Source organism: Syngnathus typhle, linkage group LG8 (assembly GCF_033458585.1).
Source record: "Syngnathus typhle isolate RoL2023-S1 ecotype Sweden linkage group LG8, RoL_Styp_1.0, whole genome shotgun sequence".
Classification (NCBI taxonomy): Eukaryota; Metazoa; Chordata; class Actinopteri; order Syngnathiformes; family Syngnathidae; genus Syngnathus; species Syngnathus typhle.
In genome coordinates, this window is record NC_083745.1 from 13,756,087 (window position 1) to 13,779,395 (window position 23,309).

General features: G+C 41.6%; 2 protein-coding genes across 3 annotated transcripts; both read left to right on the plus strand.

Moving 5' to 3' along the window:
* Positions 1 to 2,162: 2,162 nt before the first annotated feature.
* LOC133158622 (uncharacterized) lies at positions 2,163 to 5,940 on the plus strand. The gene is made up of 2 exons (XM_061285922.1): positions 2,163 to 2,208; positions 3,867 to 5,940. Exon 2 carries the CDS (start codon positions 4,051 to 4,053, stop codon positions 5,671 to 5,673), a length of 1,623 nt encoding a protein of 540 aa, XP_061141906.1. The 5' UTR covers positions 2,163 to 2,208; positions 3,867 to 4,050; the 3' UTR covers positions 5,674 to 5,940.
* A 53-nt stretch (positions 5,941 to 5,993) lies between these two features.
* LOC133158621 (uncharacterized) lies at positions 5,994 to 14,688 on the plus strand. Of its 2 annotated transcripts, XM_061285921.1 has the most exons (5): positions 5,994 to 7,311; positions 7,465 to 11,800; positions 12,795 to 12,940; positions 13,047 to 13,159; positions 13,276 to 14,688. In XM_061285921.1, the coding sequence occupies exons 1-3, from the start codon at positions 6,090 to 6,092 to the stop codon at positions 12,898 to 12,900; spliced, it is 5,664 nt and encodes a 1,887-aa protein (XP_061141905.1). In that variant the 5' UTR covers positions 5,994 to 6,089; the 3' UTR covers positions 12,901 to 12,940; positions 13,047 to 13,159; positions 13,276 to 14,688. The 2 variants fall into 2 exon arrangements, with proteins under 2 accessions (XP_061141905.1, XP_061141903.1); XM_061285919.1 differs by having other exon boundaries at positions 5,994 to 11,800.
* The last annotated feature ends 8,621 nt before the right edge of the window (positions 14,689 to 23,309 follow it).

Genomic DNA, 23,309 nt, shown 5'->3' on the forward strand with positions numbered 1-23,309 from the left:
ACATTTTTCAACCCATTCAACTCGTTTCAACATCATTCTGCAACATTCCTTAAATATTTATTCAACTTCTTCACCTTCACACGCATTTCCTTCAGGAATTGCAAATTCTAGTTATTATTAGTGTGAAGGTGAAGACCTTCACACTATTGTTATTCCTGTCCTTTATTAGTGTGAAGGTGAAGACCTTCACACTATTGTTATTCCTGTACTTTATTATTGTGTGAAGGCGAAGGCCTTCACACATTGATATTTGTGTGAAGGCGAAGGCCTTCACACAGTTATTCTACTTTATTGTGTGAAGGCGAAGGCCTTCACACATTGATATTCTACTTTATTGTGTGAAGGCGAAGGCCTTCACACATTGTTATTCTACTTTATTATTATTATTGTGTGAAGGCGAAGGCGTTCACACATTGTTATTCTACTTTATTATTGTGTGAAGGCGAAGGCCTTCACACATTGTTATTCTACTTTATTATTATTATTTTTTTTATTCTTATTATTAAACAACTTATTCCTCCCACTTTTTTGACATCTAACTACTCCCACATGCTTCAACCGATTCACCTCGTTCAAACTTTCACACGTTCCAAAAATTCATGGCAAGCTTGCCACCTTTTTTCCCCTTCATAACATTTACCGTTTTTAAGTAATTAGCAAATTTGTGCCTTTTATTTCACCATTCATTCTTAATGGCAATGTCAACCCGAGCCAGTTTCCTGTAGTGGGTTCGATTCCCACATTGGGCGTCATTAATTATTTTACTCTTTATTCTTCCCGCTTATCATTTTCAACGCTTATCATTTGTAACTAACATTCGCATTCAACATTCATTACATTAAGCAATTTTCACCACTTTGATTACGCATTCGCATTCAACAAACACATTCATTACATTCACCAAATTCAACCGCTGTGAAAAAGGGACCCAATTAGCTCGTGGGAAACACAAGTGATTCCAGTACACGAGCATCTTTCCCGAGTGGTATCAAAACCCGCGTCAGTTCGATTCCCACATTGGGCGTCATTATTTATTTTACTCTTTATCCTTCCCGGTTATCATTTTCAACGGTTATCATTTGTAACTTTTGTCATTCGCATTCAACATTCATTACATTAAGCAATTTCCACCACTTTGATTACGCATTCGCATTCAACAAACACATTCATTACATTAACCAAATTCAACAGTTACTGAGGTAGGAACCTGATTAGCTCAGTTGGAAACACAATGGCAATGCCAACCTGCGCCAGTTTGCTGTAGTGGGTTCGATTCCCACTTTGGGCGTCATAAATTATTTTACTCTTTATTCTTCCCCCTTATCATTTGTACCTTTTTTGTAACATTTGTAACATTTCATTTTTAACGCTTATCATTTGTACCTTTTTGTAACATGTATTTGTAACATTTTCCCATTTATTTCACAATAATTTATTTCCCTTTTTATTCTCCCCGCTTATCATTTTTAACGCTTTTCATCGAAGCTATCGAAACCCGCGTGGGTTTTTCATGACACTAATTCAAGACATTTATTTCCTTAAATATTTTTGCCGCTTACCATTTGTAACTTTTTTTTAACATGTATTTGTAACATTTCCCCATTTATTTCACAATAATTTATTTCCCTTTTTATTCTTCCCGCTTATCATTTTTGATTTTATTTTAAATTGAGCACATCCCCCCATGCTTCCAAAGAAAATTGATTAGCTCAGTCGGTAGAGAAACATATTATTGACCTCAGTGTGGCGTGTTCGATCCCCACTTTTGGCAACAGTTTGTTTTTCCATCATTCATTTACCTTTTTATTTTTCACACTTATCGTTTTTCCCATTTATCCTAATATAATTTATTTGCCTTTTCGTTTTTCACTCTTATCATTTTCCCCATTTTAACGTGTAAAATAAAGACTGTGTGATAAAGCTTTGATTTCCAATGGTACACGAATGCAGCATCTGATAGCTCAGTGCTATCGATTACGCGCGCCTGTTTAGATTGCCTGCGGCTGACTAGACGTAAGTATATGTGGTGTCTTGGTGCGATATTAAGATAGACCCGCGACCATTTCCCCACCCGCCGCGACGGCATTTTTAAGTTTTGTGGCAGTGGAATAAAGCATTCATTTCCAACGGTACGCGAATGCATCATTTGTTATCTGCTCAGTGCTGTTGATTTGCACACCTGTTCGGATTGCCTGCGGCTGACCAGACGTAAGTAAATGTGGTGTCTTAGTGCAATATTAACAATTATAAGTGTTCAATTTACACGACGCTAACCCTAAACCCTAATGTACAAATAGATAAGCAGTTTCGCATTGCTGTTTTTGCGGTGTGGTGTAGACTTTTTGTCTCGTTTATACACTTGAGCTGGCAAACTTTGTTTGTGTGGATTAAGTTTTAGGTTTTGTGTATTGTCTGTCAAGATAGGACACGGCGCTAGGAGCAGTAAAGGACCACATTGAAACAAAAAAAACCCCACAAAGCTACGTTTTGACTTTTACAAGCATGTGGGTTTAGAAAGTAAAATGACGTTACATGTAAGCTAATGTTAGGCCAGGGGTGCCCAATACGTCGATCGCGATAGACCGGTCGATCGCCAAGCCACTATTGGTTGATCGCGTGATATCAATTGTTTTTCTCTGAGCCGCAACAAATGTTTCAGATTTGTGTACATTGTGACAGCAAACGAGCAGGTGATCTAGCAAGCGTCTGATGCGAGAGCATTGCGTTTGTATGGAGCATGTTTGAAGTGAACAGCAGAGACGAAAGGAACAAGGCAAAGTGTTGTGAAATAAAATATTACCTGTAATACGCATTTTGTTATTTGCTGATTGTATTAAATTATCACATTCATTGTCAGTCAAGAAGAGAAGAGGACTATTCGCATCCGATCCATAGAGCGCATGCGCAGTGATACTGCCTCCGTATGACGTCCAGTCCGCGATGGAGATTAAAAAACAAACAATATTGGACAATAACAAGGTTTCTGTTCCTGTCTTTGGTAATGTCACCCTGTCTTTTTGTTCCACTTCTTTGTCGGTCAGTCCTGTTGTTGGTTTTGTTAGAGAGTTATGTTAGTTTACCAAGTCTGTGTTTTGAGTTCCTCCAATGAACCCTGGTCCAAGCTGCACTTGGTCGCTCTGCTCCTTTCCACACTCCATCCGTGACAAGATTTTCTTCAAAAATTGTTGTACCATGATTTTCTTACCAAAAAAATAAATAAATTGTACCCATGTATAATGCGCACCCCAGAATTTAGGACAATAAGTGAGTTAAATTTTGCGCATTATACATGGAAAAAAACGGTATGTTTTATTTAAGAAATGGATGTTTTAAGTTGAAATTAAATTTTGCATGTGTGCAATATTTAGTTATATATTGAACAAAATTAAGCTTTTCTTGTTCCATATTTGATAATCAAAACTTATTTGGGTCACTATGAAAAGGTTCGTTATTATATGTGGAGGAAGATATTTTTCAATAAATATCGATGTTGGCCCGTGACCTCGTCCAAGTTTCAAATTCTGGACCGCTGTGTGTTTGAGTTTGACACCCCTGCCCTAAGTTAAGTACAAAGTATACATCGCAGTTGAATCTGTGCCTCTCATCCCGAAGTGCCTTATGTTGCGGAAAATACTGTGACTATATTGCATTTTCACCCAGAACAATGTTTTTCATTACCAAATGCAAACACGTGTCATACAACGTGTTTCCCAACATCGATTTTTCAATGCACCTGTATACGTGGCTCTGAATCATTTCCCCTTCAAAGATAAAGACTTTTGTGCATAACGCCATCCCATAATTCTGCACTACAAAGTCTGCATAAGATCGAGGCTTAGCTGTATTTGTTCTCTTTCTCTGTACAGGTCTGTGAACTGCGACTGATCTGTACCTGATCCTGCTGACCTGTGGCTGATCCAGTTGACTTTTGGCTGATCCTGCTGACCTGCGGCTGATACCCCAATACCCTGTCTTGTCTCTGTTCTACCTATTGTCTCTGCCTTCCTTCTGTCTAAGCCCCATAATTCGCTGAACCCATTTCAGATCGACATGCCGAAAAAGGGCAGGAGATCACAGTCCGTGAAGTTGTCCTGGGAGCGACGTGCTAAAACACGTAGCTCCCAAGCACCTCTTCCACCTTCTGCTGATATCTCTGCCCGGCATGAGCGTGCTGTTGAAGCAACTGACAGACTTACAAATGATTTGCAAATGAACAACTATGATACAAACGACAAGCAAATGATAACAAACGATATACTACACTCTGAGAAGAAGATCGCTGCTGATGTTTCCATTGATGTAACGGTACCAGTGCAACAGGATTTGGTAATGTACGTGATGGCAACTCACAGCCAAGACCATCCGAGATACGGCCAATCCAGAAACAGTCAATGTGTGGCTAATTCTGTAACGTTTTTGGCTTTCCTGCAGGATATAAATAACTTGACTACGTCTGACCTGGATGCTGTTCTCAGTGTGGGTAATGAACTGTATACATGTACTGTGGCTGCATTGAAAGCCCGAGGATGCTTTCTAAACAGTTTTTTGACGGTTGATGAACTTCCAGAGATTGTAAGCAGTTCCACAAAACAGCATGTGTTAATTAGGAGTATGTCAATGTGTGGGTTTTTCACCTCTTTCCATGGAGATGCGCTCTTTCTGAACCTTTGTGACAGACTTGAGTGCTTGACATCTGAGGTCTGTTGTGCTCTTCTGATTATGCAGACGACGTGCATTGCTGTTTTCCGTGACCGCCAAGGCAAGTACGGATATTTTGATCCCCACTCTAGAGGACGAGATGGCCTCCCTGCTCCCAATGGCACAGCTGTCATGATGCTTTTCGTGCGTCTGAATGACCTTAGAAATAAATTGACAGAGCTCTACACGCGTTTGGAATGTACCTGTAATTCTCAGTATGAGCTTGTACCGGTTCAGTTTGAACCTATTGATGTTCCTACAAATGACATTGAGATGGTGCCATGTACTTCATTGCAATCTGTGCTGGGAGATGTTGACGACGACGGTGTAAGCAAAGCTGTTTCCGAGACTTCATATTTGGAGATGAGTGATTCTACAACACCTGCTGGCGAACAACGTCACTGCGACGAGTTGATCGATGAGGATGGCGAAGTGGTTTCTTGGACTACAGGTAAAGAGCTCCAACGCTTGTCAAAAATTCCGAAATCAAGTAGGAGAAAATTTCTAAGACGAATGAAGAAACAGGAAAGTTTGAATGCTAAATCTGAACAAAGACTTACAAAACAGGAACTAAAGAGAATAAATAAAAATCTGAGAAATAAGGAAAGGTACAGTCAAAATTTAGAGACAAGACAGAGGAAGAGGTGTTATGTTACAATGCGTTATCAGCAAGACGTACATTTTCGCGCGAAACAAAGGTCGTATTATACACAGCGTTGTAAGACTGATCATATCTTTAAGAAGAAAAATCATTCCCGCTTCTTACTTCGTTATAAGACGGATAATTGTTTTCGAATGGGACGATGCACCTACAGAACGCAACGCTACCGTGACGACCCTGAGTTTAATGCAAGGCAACGTTCCTACGTAATGCAACGTTACCATGACGACCCTGAGTTTAACGCAAGGCAACGTTCCTACGTAAAGCAACGTTACCGTGACGACCCTGAGTTTAACGCAGTGCTTCTCAAATAGTGGGGCGCGCCCCCCTTGGGGGGCGCGGTGCTATTCCTGGGGGGGCGCGTGTGACCCTGGGGAACAGGCTTTTTTTTGGCAGTACTAGAATAAAGTGTAATTGCGCGTTTACTACAGCAGGGGGCAGTGGCGCTCTCATTGTTACTTCTGTCACGTTTGCGACAGTGCAACATTTTACGACTTACAAGACAAGTTAGGATAGTCACGGTGGGGAGGGGGGGCGCGAATAGTTTTCTTCTTGCTAGGGGGGGGCGTAACAGAAAATAATTGAGAAGCACTGGTTTAACGCAAGGCAACGTTCCTACGTAACGCAACGTTACCGTGACGACAATGAGTTCAATGCAAGAAAGCGTACCTACATAACGCAACGTTACCGTGACGACCCTGAGTTCAATGCAAGACAGCGTACCTACGTAATGCAACGTTACCGTGACGACCCTGAGTTCAATGCAAGACGGCGTACCTACGTAACGCAACGTTACCGTGACGACCCTGAGTTTAATGCAAGGCGACGTTCCTACGTAACGCAACGCTACCGTGACGACCCTGAGTTTAATGCAAGACAACGTACCTACATTACAGAACGTTACCGTGATGACCCTGAATTTAAAACAAGACAGCGCATGTATATTACACAGCGTTATCGTGACGATTTTAGATTTAATTCTAGACAGCGCTTTTACTTTAAACACCGTTATTCTAGCAATCCTGAATTCAGAGCTAAACATCAGGAAATCATGAGGTCCATTATGAGAACAAAATCTGATTCGTTGCGTAATAAAACAATGACCAGAGCAAGTACGGTTTTACAAAAATACAAACTCATAAATCGGCTATGTAGAGAGCGAAATGAATGTGCGTTAATGAAAGCCGTGGACCTGTTCAAAGACCAAATTAAGAATGGACCCACGTTTGTTTGCACAGTTTGCCACAGAGCCTTATTTCCCAACCAGGTGCAGTCTTGTCGGCGTCTCCTTTATAAGCAGAACCGAAATGTTGTTGCACGTTGTCTCACGGGACAATTTGTTCATATTTGTAATGATGAATGTCATTCGTCGTGTAGAGTACCGGCTGAAAGAAAACTAGAGTGGATATGTCACACCTGCCACACACATCTCAAAGATGGTAAAATGCCAGCAATCGCTGTTGCAAACAATCTCACGCTAGCTGATATTCCAACAGAACTGCGTGGATTGAACATATTAGAGAGACACCTCATTTCCAAATGCATAGCGTTTGCCAAAATTGTACCGCTTCCCAAAGGTCAACAACGAGCCATTCGCGGAAATGTTGTGTGCGTGCCGTCGGAGGTACAGGAGACAGTCAATGCCTTGCCGAGGATAAGAAGTAAGTCGCAGATGTTGAGAGTGAAACTGAAGAGACGACTTTGCTACAAAGGCCATCAGTTTTTTCAAACTGTCACTTGGTCCAAGCTAATGAGCGCTCTGATAAAACTGAAGCAAATTCATCCGCAATACAGAAGCATAACTATCCGCGACGATCCGGACCTTTGCGACCCAACCCTCACTGATGATGAAAGCGGCTCAGATGAAGCGGAAATGAGCGACATCGAGTACAATGAGGAAGCCCTGGAGGAGATGTACAGATTTGAGACTGAAGCTCTGCGTGGAATGAACGGTGAGTCACAAAATGTCAATCAGCAACAAGGAAATCTAGAAGATGGTGATCAACCTAGCGGTGGAGTTATACTTGAATCGTGTCTCCAACCGAGTGACGTGTCGGAGGAAATTATGAGTTTTACTGAGGGCATTTACTCTGTTGCTCCTGCAGAAAGAAATAACCCTGTAAGCTTTTTCAAGACTCCCAAACTCGAGGCCATGGCTTTTCCAGTGCAGTTCCCGAGCGGGCAAAACACGCTCGATGAAGAGAGACCGATAAAACTCACACCGAGCAAGTATTTCAAAACCCGACTGTGTTGCGTGGATGAACGTTTTGCGAGGGATCCGACCTACTTGTTCTTTGCTCAGTTTGTGACCGAAATCTACCAGGCGACGTCGAGCATGTCAATACAGCTACGCAAAGGTAAACCGTTTACCCGAGATGGTCGGAGAATTACCAACGCTATGCTTCAGGACAAACGTCAAGTTGAAAAACTGGTGCGCAGCAAAGACGCCGTCCGCTTCATGACGCCGCTGAGAGGCACGCCAGCCTACTGGGAGAGAACCACCAAAGATCTTTTTGCAATGATCCGACAGCTGGGTACACCCACGTTCTTTTGCACATTTTCTGCTGCTGAAATGCGTTGGGAAGAGGTCATCACTGCCATCAAAGCGCAACAAGGTGAAGTGGTGAATTTTGCTGGATTGGACTGGGCTACCAAGTGCGAAATTCTACGCGGCAATCCGGTGACGACAATGCGCATGTTTGACAAACGTGTGGAAGCTCTGTTCAGAGATTTGATCCTCTCTCCGGCGCAACCGATTGGTGAAGTGGTTGACTACTTTTACCGATTGGAGTTTCAGCACAGAGGAAGTCCTCACATTCATTGCCTCATATGGGTTAAAGGTGCCCCTGTATTTGAGGAATCCTCAGACAAAGCCATCTGTGATTTTGTATCCCGCTACATCTCCGCTGAGCTGCCGGACCCGCAAAAGGAACCCGAATTGTACAAAAAAGTCACAGAGGTTCAGATGCACAGCAAAAGTCACTCCAAAACGTGTGTCAAACACCAGGGTGCAAATTGCCGTTTTGGATTCCCCAAACAACCGTGCCACGAAACGATGATCATCAGACCTGCGCCCGTAGACGACGACAATCGAGATCGACACGCGGAGAATCGCTCGGCGGCCAACGCCAAGCTTGTTCCCGTGCTAAATCTCCTGAATGAGCCTGAAACTTCATCCATGACTTTGCCTCAGCTGCTGGCTAAATGCGAGCTCACCGGTGACGACTTTGTGAACTGTTTGCACCTGACGGCCTCGTCGAGTTCCGTCGTGCTTAAGCGAGAACCCAAAGACTGCTGGGTCAACTACTACAACCGCCATTTGCTTCTTGCCTGGGATGGAAATCTGGACATTCAATACATCCTGAATGCCTATTCTTGCATCGCGTACATCTGCAGCTACATCAGCAAAGCGGAACACGGTCTGAGCCAATACCTGAAATCGGTCATTGAGAACTCCCGCAACGAAAATGTCAACGAGAACGACGAAATGAAACAAATTATGCAAGCGTACTCCAAGAAGAGGGAAGTGAGTGCTCAGGAGTGTGTGGCGCGCGCATGCGGCCTGCATATGAAACAGTCCTCCCGCATGGTGGTATTTGTACAAACGAGTGACAATGCGCTGAAAATGAGTTATCCTCTCTCGCTGCTTGAGGGCAAAACCCAGGACTCGCACGAAGTGTGGATGACTGGGCTGCCGGACAAGTATAAATGCAGACCTCAAACGGAGGAATTTGAAGTCATGTGCTTGGCTGATTTCGCATCAAGGTGCAGAATTGTTTACGGTAACCAAGTCAAAGGTAAAAACGTTTTGCGTCTGCTGAAAGATATGGGGTTTGTACAAAAAAGAACAGAAAAACCTGCGGTCATCAAATATTGTAAATTCTCAGAACAAAAGAATCCAGAGGAATATCACCGCACCTTGCTCAAGCTGTACCTGCCTCATCGTGCTGATTGCCAGTTGAAATCTGAACGCTTTCCCACCTCACAGTTGTTCCACGAGCACGCCTGTGTACAGTTACCGTACGCCGACCATGTGGAGCGCGTGTCTGAAATCGTCAAGAGGAACAGAAAAACGTACGAGGGACACAGTGGAGACATTGAAGATGCCATCAGAGAGTTGGAGGAAAGCGGGCTCAATGTGAACGAATGGTGCCACCTGGCTCCCGAGAGTGAGCTGCAAAGACTCGAATGCATTGAGGAAATCAACGCGAGAGACGACCCGACTGAGAACGCGGAGGAAAACGTCCCCGACTATAACGTGAGATCGGCGACGAGAGAAACGGCTATTGTGGCTGAACCTGCTGCCATCGATCCCACGGTGTTACGCGGTATGTATCGAAACCTGAACCGAAAACAAGCGTCTGTGTTCTACAAGGTCCGAGATTGGTGCGTGAAACGTGTTTGTAGCTCGAAGCCGATCGAGCAGTTTTTCTACTATGTCAACGGTGGCGCCGGGACCGGCAAATCGCATCTGATCAAATGCATCCACGCGGACGCCACGAAAATACTGCTCAGACTACCACGACTGGCTGAGGAAGCGGACATTTGCAAACAGACTGTTGTTCTCGCAGCCTTCACGGGTACGGCGGCATTTAACATTTCAGGGACCACTTTGCATTCTCTCCTCAAACTGCCGAGAAGTCTCAGACCCCCGTATCAAGGCCTGGGCAACAAACTGGACGAAGTCAGAGCGGAGCTTTCGATCGCTGAAATACTCATTATCGACGAGATTTCCATGGTGTCAAAAGACCTTTTTGCCTACGTGAGTACCAGATTGAAACAAATCAAAGGAATCGATTTACCTTTTGGCGGTATGTCTGTGCTTGCTGTCGGAGATTTCTTTCAGCTCCCTCCTGTGAGACAATCCAAACCTTTGTGCGTGTACGATCCTACTCGGCTGGACCACTGGCGCGACAACTTCAAAAAGATCACGCTCACGGACATCATGAGGCAGAAAGATGATGCCGCCTTTGCCGAAGTGCTGAACAGACTCCGCGTCAAAGACAGGTTTCGCGAACTGTCGGAACCGGACGCATCTCTGCTTGCTACGAGGTACGCTTCTCCAGTAACGTGTCCAAAGAATATTCTGCATATTTTTGCCACCAATAAGCAGGTAGACGGCCATAATTCCGCGATGCTGAATCTGCTTCATAAGGACGTTGTGCAAATCGACGCCGATGACTACAAGAAAGACAAAAAAACCGGCAGAATGGCAAGGCAAGCGACCCCTGTCCGAGGACCTAAGAACGGGTTGCCCGACTCGATCAAAGTCGCCGTCGGCGCCCGCGTCATGATCACACGCAATATTGATGTTCAAGCAGGTCTGTGCAACGGGACATTTGCAAAAGTTGTGCAATTGGTGAATTACCCAAACGAAGCGCGTGTACAGAAACTCGGGCTGGAGCTAGATTGTGTCGCTAAGACGAGAAGTGCTGAGAATTCTGTGTTCATTGACAGACAGGAGGAGAGGATGCAGAATACCGGAGTGGTGCGCCGGCAGTTTCCCCTTAAGCTTGCTTTTGCTTGCACGATCCATAAGGTACAAGGCATGACAACATCTGAGGCCGCGGTTTCGCTGAAAGGCGTTTTCGAACACGGCATGGGCTACGTAGCTCTGAGTAGAGTGACTTCGCTCAGCGGTCTTCATATTCTGCATATGGATGAGAGAAAAATTCATGCAAATCCGGAAATCACTGCTGCTCTTGCTGAGATGACAGAGGATTCTTTGGACGGCGTGATGCCCCTGTTTCACGTGATGCCGAGGGTGGATAAAGCAAAGGACCTGATCGTCGTCCATCATAACACCGAAGGGCTGTCTTGTCACGTGCAGGATATCGCGTGTCACCACGAACTGCGTTTTGCTGATGTTTTGTGCCTCACAGAAACGCACCTCCGAGGATCTGCGGCCGCCTGCTTGGAAGGCTATACCATGTTTCACAGGAATCGAAGTGATTCTTATACAACCTGTCCCGACTTGGCGACAAAACTCGGTGGCGGCGTAGGTATTTGTGTCAAAAGTCACATCGCGGCCCAGGAAAAGAAATACGTACAGGGTGTGACCGATATTGAATTTGTTGCGGTGAAACTGGAAGCTCCCATCAATTTGTTGATCGCTGCCGTTTACAGGCCTCCCGGGCACAGTCTGCGCGCATTTCTGCCAAGCTTGGGAAACCTGTTGCGTTATCTTGAAGTCATGGACCATCACCAGATCTTGGTATGTGGCGATTTTAACGAAGATGCGCTCTCCGCCTCGTACAAGCCCGTCCTTGAATTGTTTTGCTCAAAGGGTTACACGCAGCTCATAACCACTGCTACCACTGACAAAAACACATTGATCGACCTAATTTTTGTCTCTCGACCTCAGTGTGCTCTTTATTCAGGTGTCCTGCAAACGTACTACAGCTATCATAATCCTGTTTTCTGTGTCTTGAATACTGAAAGGTAAGTCAAATCTAAATTGTGTATTTCAGCATTTGGGAAATTAACAAGGACGGAAATCAGATGGCGTAAGTGGCGGTGCGCGGTGGGCGATTTGTTGAATTGAGATGAGATGGTATCGGAGGCGTAGGTGGCTCAGAAAGGCAAATGTAATGTTGGCGTTGGGCAGAAACCTCACAATTATATAGAAAAAAATACTAACGACCAATGTGAATAGTGATGCGCTTTATATTTTACGCTGAACTCGTGTCTGTGGATGTAAATCAAGTTGAGTTAAGGGAAGGCGCTCAACCAGCTGGGAAGCTGCACCTTCTTGGGCCGCCCATGCATGTGGCAGTATGGGCAGCTGCTGGGCAAAAGACCCTCTGAGGGTGGCGAGGGGACGGCACGGCCGTTGACACCTAAATAAGACTTGCGGAAATAACTGCTAGTCTACTCGTCTGCGGGATGGATGGAAGAGTCCATCTCATCGTCCATCAAAGGGAAGGCTTTTAAAATTTTAAAAAGTCCTCCCTTAACTCAACTTGATTTAAATTTTAAACTTTTAGAAATTTGAACTATTTAAATATTTAACTTTCAAACTTTTTAACTTTTAATATGTTTAACTTTTGTAAATGAACTCACGGATGATCTAAGAGGCGACTTTTTAACTTTTTGCGTTTTATTCGTTCTAACGTCAAATTTTAAAGATGACTTCAGGAATGGACTTTTAAAGTTTTTAACTTTTAAAATGTTTACATTTTCTAAATTAACTCCCAGATGAGTTAAGGGGTGACTTTTTAAACTTTTTAATTCTAATGCTAGAATCAAATTTTAAAGATGACTTCAGGAAAGGCCTTTTAAACTTTATTTTTTTATCATTATTTTCAATTCTTTTTAACGTCATAATCACGAGGCGAGAACGGAAAACAGACGAGGTAAGTTGCTCATCAATAAACATGTGTTTTCCCTTTCTAAAAACACTAAATGCTTCTATTTCACTCTTCTCTATTTTCAGAGTTTCTTTTATCTGGCGAAAGCAGTTCGACCCACAATGGAGGCCAGAGGTAAACATTCTCCACAAAGACCTTGAGGATGCAAAAACTTCCAGCGTGGACCAATGACTCCCGAACCAGGGAGGCGAGAAGCAAGACTTATTCTTCTGTGTGTGGGCAACAAATATTTTATTGACTATTGTCGCGAAACACCCCCTTTAACTTTACATTTTTTTCAGCTCGTACCCTCACCAACTCAATGTTTGTTGTTTCAGTTTTTCCGTGTTTCCTGTAACTCCACGTGCTCCATTTGTCAAGACGGGAGTTTGGCCCCTGCGGTGCTCAACCTTGATGGGATTTGGCCTGTCTTGCCAGAGAAATGACACAGGTTTGTGAATGTGTTCACGTCATTCACTCTTTAGTACACGGATGCTAGTTGTACATGTTCTTGAAGTATTGTAATGTGATTTTCAAAAATGATTTCATAATGATATTATATTGTAGCACAGCGACAGCCAAGTCTTTCAAAAAGACTCGTACGATGGAGGCCAGCATCATGGAACGCAAACTCCCAAACCAGCGTGGCAATCGTGACTTCTGCTGATTCTTCTATGGAACAATCAAGGGCACCTCTGGCAGCTCTTTGCTTTGACTCTGACATCTACCTTTTTTATTTTTAACATGCTGTCTTTCATGTGCCTTCTCTGCATCCATTGCAGCCTGGTGATCCTGAAAGGGGGATCCTCCCATCTGTGGTCCCTTCTCAAGGTTTCTCATTTTTCCCCTGGTGTTTTTTTTTTTTGAGTTTTTCCTTGCCCTTTTGGAAGCTTAAGATCAGGGGGTGCTTTGAGAATAATTGCCAATTTGTCTATGTGAAGCCCTTTGAGACTGCTTGTGATTTAGGGCTATGTAAATATATTTTACTTGACTTGACTTCTATGAGTAGCCAGCGAGGAAAATTGTCCCTTTTTAGTTTTGCTGCTTTTCCTCACCTCCATGTTTTTATCGTATCTTCTTGGGTATTGCCTGGCCTTTGACTGTTGGAAACTTGTCCCTTTGGCTTTACTCTATTAAGTCTCAGATACGTACAGTCTGTTTTCTGTTCTCCTTTATTTATGTATTTATTTGTTTATTTGTTTGATTGCTTATTTATTGTTTAATCGTACTTTTATTTGGTTACCTTTTCGGCAATGCTTTGAACTCTGAAGTTGTAATCATTTTGATTTGCACAATTGTTGAACTTTATACATTTCTTTGCCTCAAACCATGTTTACATTATCTTTTGTATATGTATCCCAAGTCTGTCTAATACCATCTCCAATCATGCTACAGTTGAATTATTAAATAAATTAAAAAAAAACACTTGTTGTGTTTATGCAGAGTAGAGATGAACGCTAATGTACTTTTTTATTCAGCAACTTTTTATTTTTCCCCACTTGTCTCACATAGCAGTACAATCTCTCTTGCGCACCACAGCACGCCCCACTGACAATATTATGCAAGACCTCCTCTAACGCACTATATATATGTATTATAGTTTCAACATGTCAAGGTGTCTGGAAAAAAAAAAGGGAATTGACTTTGTTTCCTACTTCTGGATTTTATTCACATTGCTGTGATTGTTTGCAGCAATGGGTCCTAATTTATTAGTCTTTGGTATGACCTGGCTGGGTTTTGAACTCATAACCTTCCGGTTCCAGGGTGGACATTCTACCACTAGGCCACTGAGCTGGAGCTTTTGTGTTGTTTTTAGTTTATATAAACTTTCAGCTTGTTTTTTTTTTGTTTTTTTAAACTTAATTTTATTTTTTAAATATTTTAGCAGATGCACTGATCGTTTGGCATTTTTAATTTTGTTGTACATGTAACAATGGCAATAAAGATCTATCTATTTATCTATCGGTGTAACTAATAAAGTTGTGACAATATGCTCAAACAGCTTTTTTTTTTACTCCGCCACGCATAAAAGCGGGTGGGGACACCAAGCTGCCCTTGTTACATCAAACTTGAAGACAGAGGTAAGTGGTTTCTCAGGTATCTCCCCTCCAACTTCAAATTTGATTTTGGATTAACATCTTTGATAAACACTGAGGCATGTGCCTAGTTCATTTATTAATTATTTTGTTTTAGCCTGGACTGATGTGTTGGTGTGCAAATTATCATTTCCAAACAGGGTGGAGGTTAATCGAATATTCTAAGAATCTGCCGTTTCATTTACTATACTCGGAAAAAATATTGCCCTGTTGTTGCAATGGTCTTTTTGAGGTACATTCTGATGAATTTGGAATGAATTAACTCAATCAGATGCATGAAAGTGAAAATGAGTTGTAAAACGAGCATAGGCGGCACTTTTAAATCTGCCCTATTGTTTTACCTGTGAAAATTAATGCTGTATCATAGGAAGGCTGTTCAAAGTCTACGCGCAAGGATTTTGCACGAGGAAAATTGGCCGTCCATGTGTGCACAATGGGACAAAATGGCCACCGCCATACCCATGTGCTTGCAATTGAAGACATTGCTGGTTTAAAGTCAAAGTGGATACACAAACAAAGAAAGGAAGAGAAGTAAAATCACATGCTACAAATACAAGCAACATTTCAAGTTGCTTTGGCCGCTTTCGGTCATCAGTTTTGCAATTTGTCCGAGTGAAGGCAAAGTGCTTCGCCTTGTCGCTAAATGCTGCAGTGGGACATGCGTTCGCCAGATTGACAAGGACTTTGCACATTTTTTGAAATTTTCTTCACAGACTTGGAATGAAATGGGAATGTGTACACTAAAACCAGATCCAAAAAATTCCTGATTATTTGATTTTGGCCCTTTCTCTTTCAGAATGAACAAAAAAATCACGAAAGCTGTTGTGGTGGGGATGCGCCGTGACATCCGGGCCAGAGCCTGGAAGCCCACCGGCGAGATGGATGGGCATTATGAGAACATAACTGTTGCCCTCTGTGACGGTAAGACCGTGTTTAAGATGACTCTTTTCAGTCATCTGGCTAGCCGAGTCACAGAGGGCAACAGTTATGTTTTCGCCCATTTCATGGCGGAGCCCAACGCTCCAAACGTGCTGCTCTGCACAAAGAGCAGCAGAGTATACGTCGGGGCGGAGGTGCGGTGTAGCGATGCCTTAAGGGCTGAGGCACGCGCACTCATTTTCCCCCCCGGCGTTGGCGATGCCCCTCAGCGAGGTGATCGGGAACCCTCCTGAGGGGCTGGTAAACGTCCAGGGACAGGTCGAAAGTGTAAGTTTAATTCACCTGCATGTTAAATATCTATTTAGAACTACTAAAAATACAAAATTTAGTTTTCTTGCATTAAACGTTGCAGGCCAACTCAATGGTATGTCTGTTTGTTCCAAATTAGAAACAGCCAACCAGACTCGTGTCTGTGCGCGGGGCTCGGTTGGTGCCCTTAAGCGTCGTGTACCTGAAAAAAGTAAGTAACCTGTCGCTTTACTGCTATTGCGCTTCAAACATGCATGCTGAAGTAATATTTGGTTTTAAACTATTGCAGGACGAAGCGGTCGTGAGAGTGGCTGTGTGGAGGGAGGCCACCTTGACCCCGATCAAGGTCGGGGCCTCCTACACTTTCACGCACCTGAGTGCCGTGACTAACGACTTCGGCCTGTCCCTAAACACAACACAGCACTCAAAGATATCGGTGAGTAAAGAAAAGGCTGGATAACGGAAAAGGAATGTCATCAGTTTAGGTTCAAATTTTACAACTTTACAACAAAGGCTGTTGAATTGTGACCAGCGTGTCTACAAACAACCCCCCCTCCCCCCGGTGGGGACAAAACGGTACAGATAATGGAAGGATTTTATGAATTAGTAATTGCATGTGATGTGACTGTGATGAATTGACCTTTAACTTTATGGAGTTATTCTTGACCTTTGAGTTGTATAATTGTTCTCAGTTTTCACCTGAGTAAACCTAAATGTGTTTTTATTCCCTAGGGCTACAATACAAGTGTCAGCTTGGTGGCCATTGGGCTACTGATGGAGGACGAGGAGGTCAAATTGTTCGACGTGGAGGGGGTCGAGACCGTAATTGCGCTTAACGTATGGACCAAGACCTTTGTGGAACCACCAACGTTACCCGAAGAAGGACTCCCCTTGAAGCTTATTTATTTTGAGGGTGAAGTGGTGGAGATTTGTCAATAAATTTTTATTTTGCCAATGCTGTCCATTTGCTTACATTGTTTTCTGTCAGTTAAAGGTTGGATGGGTGCAGTTGTGCTTTTCATTGGGAAGCGTTTAAATGTTCTGATTCACCCCATTCGAACTTTCACACGTTCCCAAAATTCATGTCACGCTTGCTACCATTTTTTTTGTTCTACTTTATTAGTGTGTGAAGGCGAAGCGAAAAACGACTCCCACATGCTTAAACTGATTCACCTCGTTCAAACTTTAACACGTTCCAAAAATTCATGTCAAGCTTGCCACCATTTTTCTCGTTCATAACTTTTACCGTTTTTAAGTAATTAGCAAATTTGTGCCTGAAAAATCCCCATTCATTTCAGTTTCCTGCAGTGGGTGTAACTCCCACATTCGGCGTCATTCATTATTTTACTCTTTATTCTCTATACCTTTTATTTTCTACGCTTATTATTTGTAACTAAAATTTGCAGTCAACATTCTTTACATTAAGCAATTTCCACCACTTTGCTTACGTATTTGCATTCAACAAACACATTCATTACATTAACAAATTTCAACCACTTTAAAGTGAGCGACCCGATTAGCTCGTGGGAAACACAAGTGATTCCAGAACGTGAGCGGCTTTCCCGTGTGGTATCGAATCCCGTGTGGATTCTTTACGACACCAATTTATTTCCTTATTTCCTTATTATTTTAGCCGCTTATCATTTGTAACTTTCATTATTCGCATTCAACATTCATTACATTAAGCAATTTCCACCACGTTGATTTCGCTTTCGCATTCAACAAACACATTCATTACATTAACCACATTCAACCAGCATGAAGGAATGAAGCTGATTAGCTCAGTAGGAAACCAATGGCAATCTCTATCCACGCCAGATTGTTGTGGGTTCGATTCCCGCATTGGGCGTCCCAAATTATTTTACTCTTTATTCTTCCCCTTATCATTTTCAACGCTTATCATTTGTATCTTTTTTGTAACATTTGTAACATTTCAATTTTAACGCTTATCATTTGTACCTTTTTGTAACATCTATTTGTAACATTTTCCCATTTATTTCACAATAATTTATTTTCCCTTTTTATTCTTCCCGCTCATCATTTTTAACGCTTGACGTTTGTAAATTAACATCTGCCTTCGCCTTCACACGCAATTTCTTCCGAAATTGCAATTCTAGTTATTTTTTTTATTCTTATTATTAAACAACTTATTCCTCCCACTTTTTTGACATCTAACTACTTCCACATGCTTCAACCGATTCACTTCGTTCAAACTTTCACACGTTCCAAAAATTCATGGCAAGCTTGCCACCTTTTTTCCCCTTCATAACATTTACCGTTTTTAAGTAATTAGCAAATTTGTGCCTTTTATTTCCCCATTCATTCTTAATGGCAATGTCAACCCGAGCCAGTTTCCTGTAGTGGGTTCGATTCCCACATTGGGCGTCATTAATTATTCTACTCTTTATTCTTCCCGCTTATCATTTTCAACGCTTATCATTTGTAACTAACATTCGCATTCAACATTCATTACATTAAGCAATTTCCACCACTTTGATTACGTATTCGCATTCAACAAACACATTCATTACATTAACCAATTTCAACCACGACATAGTAAGGGACTCAATTAGCTCGTGGGAAACACAAGTGATTCCAGTACACGAGCATCATTCCCGAGTGGTATCAAAACCCGCGTCAGTTCGATTCCCACATTGGGCGTCATTATTTATTTTACTCTTTATCCTTCACGGTTATCATTTTCAACGGTTATCATTTGTAACTTTTGTCATTCGCATTCAACATTCATTACATTAAGCAATTTCCACCACTTTGATTACGCATTCGCATTCAACAAACACATTCATTACATTAACCAAATTCAGCCAGCAAGAAGGAAGGATCCTCATTAGCTCAGTCGGAAACACAATGGAAATGTCAACCCGAGCCAGTTTCCTGTAGTGGGTTCGATTCTCACATTGGGAGTCATAAATTATTTTACTCTTTATTCTTCCCCCTTATCATTTTCAACGCTTATCATTTGTACCTTTTTTGTAACATTTGTAACGTTTCATTTTTAACGTTTATCATTTGTACCTTTTTGTAACATGTATTTGTAACATTTTCCCATTTATTTCACAATTATCTATTTTCCCTTTGTATTCTTCCCGCTCATCATTTTTAACGCTTAACGTTTGTAAATTAACATCTGCCTTCGCCTTCACACGCAATTTCTTCCGAAATTGCAATTCTAGTTATTTTTATTAAACAACTTATTCCTCCCACTTTTTTGACATCTAACTATTCCCACATGCTTCAACCGATTCCCCTCGTTCAAACTTTCACACATTCCAAAAATTCATGGCAAGCTTGCCACCTTTTTTCACGTTCATAACATTTACCGTTTTTAAGTAATTAGCAAATTTCTGCCTTAAAAAATCCCCATTTATTCTTAATGGCAATGTCAACCCGAGCCAGTTTCCTGTAGTGGGTTCGATTCCCACATTGGGCGTCATTAATTATTTTACTCTTTATGCTTCCCGTTTATCATTTTCAACGCTTATCATTTGTAACTTTTGTCATTCGCATTCAACATTCATTACATTAAGCAATTTCCAACACTTTGATTACGCATTCGCATTCAACAAACACATTCATTACATTAACCAAATTCAACCACTTAAATTTAGGGACCCGATTAGCTCGTGGGAAACACAAGTGATTCCAGAACATGAGCGGCTTTCCCGTGTGGTATCGAAACCCGTGTGGGTTCTTCATGACACTAATTCATACAATTTATTTCCTTTATTATTTTTGCCGCTTATCATTTGTACCTTTTTTGTAACATGTATTTGTAACATTTCATTTTTAACGCTCATCATTTGTACCTTTTTTGTAACATTTGTAACATTTCATTTTCAACGCTTATCATTTGTACCTTTTTTGTAACATTTATTTGTAACATTTCATTTTTAACGCTTATCATTTGTACTTTTATGTTAACATTTGTAACATTTCATTTTCAACGCTTATCATTTCTAACTTTTTTGTAACATGTATTTGTAACATTTCATTTTTAACGCTTATCATTTGTACCTCTTTTGTAACATTTGTAACATTTCATTTTTAATGCTTGTCATTTGTAACTTTTTTGTAACATTTGCAACATTTCATTTTTAACGCTTACCATTTGTAACTTTTTCGTAACATGTATTTGTAACATTTTCCCATTTATTTCACAATAATTTATTTCTCTCTTTATTCTTCCCGCTTATCATTTTTAACGCCACCATTTACCGTTTGTAAGTTTTTTGTAACATGTATTTGTAACATTTCATTTTTAACGTTTATCATTTGTACCATTATTGTAACATGTATTTGTAACATTTCATTTTTAACGCTTATCATTTGTAACTTTTTTGTAACATGTATTTGTGACATTTCATTTTTAACGCTTATCATTTGTACCTTTTTTGTAACATGTATTTGTAACATTTTTCCGTTTATTTCACAATTATTTATTTCCTTTTTATTCTTCCCGCTTACCATTTTTAACGCTTATTCATTACATGAAGCAAATTCCACCACTTTTATTACACATTCGCATTCAACATAAACATTCATTACATTAAGCAAATTCCACCACTTTGATTACTCATTTGCATTCAACATAAACATTCATTACATTAAGCAAATATTCCTCCATGTTTTAAAGCAATTTGAATAGCTCAGTCGGTAGAGCATCAGACTCTCGACGTCTGTGTGGCGTGTTTGATCCCCACGTTCGGCAACAGTTTGTTTTTCCCATTCATCTTAATATCATTTATTTACCTTTTTATTATTCACACTTTTTCCCATTTATCTTAATATAATTTATTTGCCTTTTCATTTTTCACACTTATAATCTTTCCCATTTTAACGTGAAAAATAAAGACTGCGTGATAAAGCATTAATTTCCAATGGTACACGAATGCATCATCTGATAGCTCAGTGCCATCGATTACCCGCGCCTGTTTAGATTGCCTGCGGCTGACCGGACCTAAGTATATGTGGTGTCTTGGTGCGATATTAAGATAGACCCGCGACCATTTCCCCACCCGCCGCGATGGCATTTTTAAGTTTTGTGGCGGTGGAATAAAGCATTCATTTCCAACGGTACGCGAATGCATCATTTGTTATTTGCTCAGTGCCGTTGATTTGCACACCTGTTCAGATTGCCTGCGGCTGACCAGACGTAAGTAAATGTGGTGTCTTGGTGCAATATTAACAATTGTAAATATTCAATTTACACGGCGCTAACCCTAAAGTTATTATTGAAATGTACAAATAGATGAGCAGTTTCGCATTGCTGTTTTTGCGGTGTGATGTAGACTTTTTGTCACGTTTACACACTTGAGCTGGCAAACTTTGTTTGTGTGGATTAAGTTTTAGGTTTTGTGTATTTTCTCTCAAGATAGGACGCGGTGCTAGGAGCATTAGAGGACCACATTGAAACAAAAAAAACAACACAAAGCTATGTTTTGACTTTTACAAGCATGTGGGTTTAGAAAGTAATATGACGTTACATGTAAGCTAATGTTAGGTCAGGTGTGCCCAATACGTCGATCGCGATAGACCGGTCGATCCCCGAGCCACTATTGGTCGATCGCGTGATATCATTTTTTTTTTTTTCTCTCTTCGGACTTGAGGCGTGTACAAACAACAGCGCTAACAACACAACACAAACACGCTAGCTCGTGAGTTCCCTCAATTGTCAGAACCCTGTTTTTTTCCTCTTTCTTTTCTTGTTCCATATTTTATAATCAAAACTAATTTGGGTCACTATGAAAAGGTTCGTTATTATATTATATTATATTATAAGACATTTTTCAATAAATATCGATGTTGGCCCGCGACCTCGTCCAAGTTGCAAATTCTGGACCGCTGTGTGTTTGAGTTTGACACCCCTGCCCTAAGTTAAGTACAAAGTATCCATCGCAGTTGAATCCGTGCCTCTTATCCCAAGTGACAAGTGTCTTATGTTGCGGAAAATAGTGTAACTATATTGCATTTTCACCCGGAACAATGTTTTTCATTACCAAATGCAAACACATGTCATACAACGTGTTTCCCAACATCGATTTCTCAATGCACCCATATACGTGGCTCTGAATCATTTCCCCTTCCAAGAAATTCTGTACAACAAGCTTTTGTGGATAACGCCATTCCAAAATTCTGCACCACAAAGTCTGCATAAGATCGAGGCTTAGCTGTATTTGTTCTCTTTCTCTGCACAGGTCTGTGAACTGCGGCTGATCTGTGCCTGATCCTGCTGACCTGTGGCTGATCCAGCTGATCCTGCTGACCTGTGGCTGATACCCCAATACCCTGTCTTGTCTCTGTTCTACCTATTGTCTCTGCCTTCCTTCTGTCTAAGCCCCATAATTCGCTGAACCCATTTCAGATCGACATGCCGAAAAAGGGCAGGAGATCACAGTCCGTGAAGTTGTCCTGGGAGCGACGTGCTAAAACACGTAGCTCCCAAGCACCTCTTCCACCTTCTGCTGATATCTCTGCCCGGCATGAGCGTGCTGTTGAAGCAACTGACAGACTTACAAATGATTTGCAAATGAACAATTATGATACAAACGACAAGCAAATGATAACAAACGATATACTACACTCTGAGAAGAAGATCGCTGCTGATGTTTCCATTGATGTAACGGTACCAGTGCAACAGGATTTGGTAATGTACGTGATGGCAACTCACAGCCAAGACCATCCGAGATACGGCCAATCCAGAAACAGTCAATGTGTGGCTAATTCTGTAACGTTTTTGGCTTTCCTGCAGGATATAAATAACTTGACTACGTCTGACCTGGATGCTGTTCTCAGTGTGGGTAATGAACTGTATACATGTACTGTGGCTGCATTGAAAGCCCGAGGATGCTTTCTAAACAGTTTTTTGACGGTTGATGAACTTCCAGAGATTGTAAGCAGTTCCACAAAACAGCATGTGTTAATTAGGAGTATGTCAATGTGTGGGTTTTTCACCTCTTTCCATGGAGATGCGCTCTTTCTGAACCTTTGTGACAGACTTGAGTGCTTGACATCTGAGGTCTGTTGTGCTCTTCTGATTATGCAGACGACGTGCATTGCTGTTTTCCGTGACCGCCAAGGCAAGTACGGATATTTTGATCCCCACTCTAGAGGACGAGATGGCCTCCCTGCTCCCAATGGCACAGCTGTCATGATGCTTTTCGTGCGTCTGAATGACCTTAGAAATAAATTGACAGAGCTCTACACGCATTTGGAATGTACCTGTAATTCTCAGTATGAGCTTGTACCGGTTCAGTTTGAACCTATTGATGTTCCTACAAATGACATTGAGATGGTGCC

Bases quoted from the DNA above. Each gene is read 5' to 3' on its own strand.
- LOC133158622 (XM_061285922.1), top strand. From the start codon at position 4,051: ATGCCGAAAAAGGGCAGGAGATCACAGTCCGTGAAGTTGTCCTGGGAG.
- LOC133158621 (XM_061285919.1), top strand. From the start codon at position 6,090: ATGCAACGTTACCGTGACGACCCTGAGTTCAATGCAAGACGGCGTACC. The intron at 11,801-12,794 runs GTAAGTCAAATC...CTCTATTTTCAG, and splicing joins TGTGTCTTGAATACTGAAAG to AGTTTCTTTTATCTGGCGAA.